Raw genomic sequence first — 944 nt, forward strand, 5'->3', positions numbered from 1 at the left:
GTGGCAGTGGAAGGTGTCAAAGCAGTTTGCAGAGAAAAACAAAGTAAAGAACAACAAAAAAAGAAAACGATTAATCAATTATTAAATTAGTCATTGATTATTTTAATAATCGATTAGTCATCGATTAATCAATTAATTGTTGCAGCCCTACACTTGACCCACCAAACACTTCCTCTCCCCTCTAGAATAAAAAAACCTGAAATATACTCAGATGATTGGCAAGTGAACCTCAGAATAAAAGCCTAAACATATATTAAACAGTCCCTTCTGCTTCTTAGACTTAACGCTCTTGTTCTAACATCCTCACTAATTATTAATTAATCAACTAATTGTATAATTTTCCAGTCTGCAGTTAATTGTGTTTTTTATATTTCAGATTTTTAAGAGACTTTAAAATTTATTCTCTATAAATGTTCTTGTTAAATCTTGGCTGAGAAAACGTACAGATTTGAATTTGTCAATGAAGAAAATATTCAAACTTTACCATGTTGAGTGTTTGATGTATTTTAATGAATCAATCGTACTCAAATCACACAGGAAGCTTTGGCTGCACTTGCCAAGGAGAGAAAAGAAAGAGAGGAAACCCTTGCTGCTCTGGAGTACCAAACGCTGGGAAAAGAGGAGGCCCTGGTTTCTTTAGAGGAGGAGAGGAAAGCAAGGGAGGAGGCCATTACGGCTCTTCAGGAGCTGAGGCGGTACAAAGAAGAGATGTTGGCGTCTCTTGAAGAGGAGAGAAAACAAAAAGAAAGAGCAGTGTTGGCTCTGGAATCTGAGAAGAGAGCCAGAGAGGATGCTGCAGCAGGGCTCGAACAGGAGAGGCGAAGCAGGGAGGAAGCGTGCGCTGCTCTTTGTGCAGAGAGAGCGAGCAGAGAGGAGATTCAGTCTGCTCTAGAGGCTGAGAAAGAAACAAGGCAGCAGGAAGTTGATGCTCTGCAACAGGAACT

The 944-nt window shown here is 39.7% G+C and overlaps 1 protein-coding gene across 1 annotated transcript in view; it reads left to right on the forward strand.

The window, feature by feature from the left end:
* Positions 1-570, forward strand: part of LOC106525092 (kinesin-like protein KIF20B) — a gene marked incomplete at its 3' end in the record, with an annotated part of 24183 nt that extends 23613 nt beyond the window's left edge. Inside the window, 1 exon segment of the mRNA XM_014019204.1 lies at positions 538-570. Within this exon segment, the coding sequence (XP_013874658.1) occupies positions 538-570 (33 nt within the window).
* Positions 571-944: the final 374 nt, after the last annotated feature.

Source organism: Austrofundulus limnaeus, unplaced genomic scaffold, assembly GCF_001266775.1.
Source record: "Austrofundulus limnaeus strain Quisiro unplaced genomic scaffold, Austrofundulus_limnaeus-1.0 Scaffold211, whole genome shotgun sequence".
Taxonomy (NCBI): Eukaryota; Metazoa; Chordata; class Actinopteri; order Cyprinodontiformes; family Rivulidae; genus Austrofundulus; species Austrofundulus limnaeus.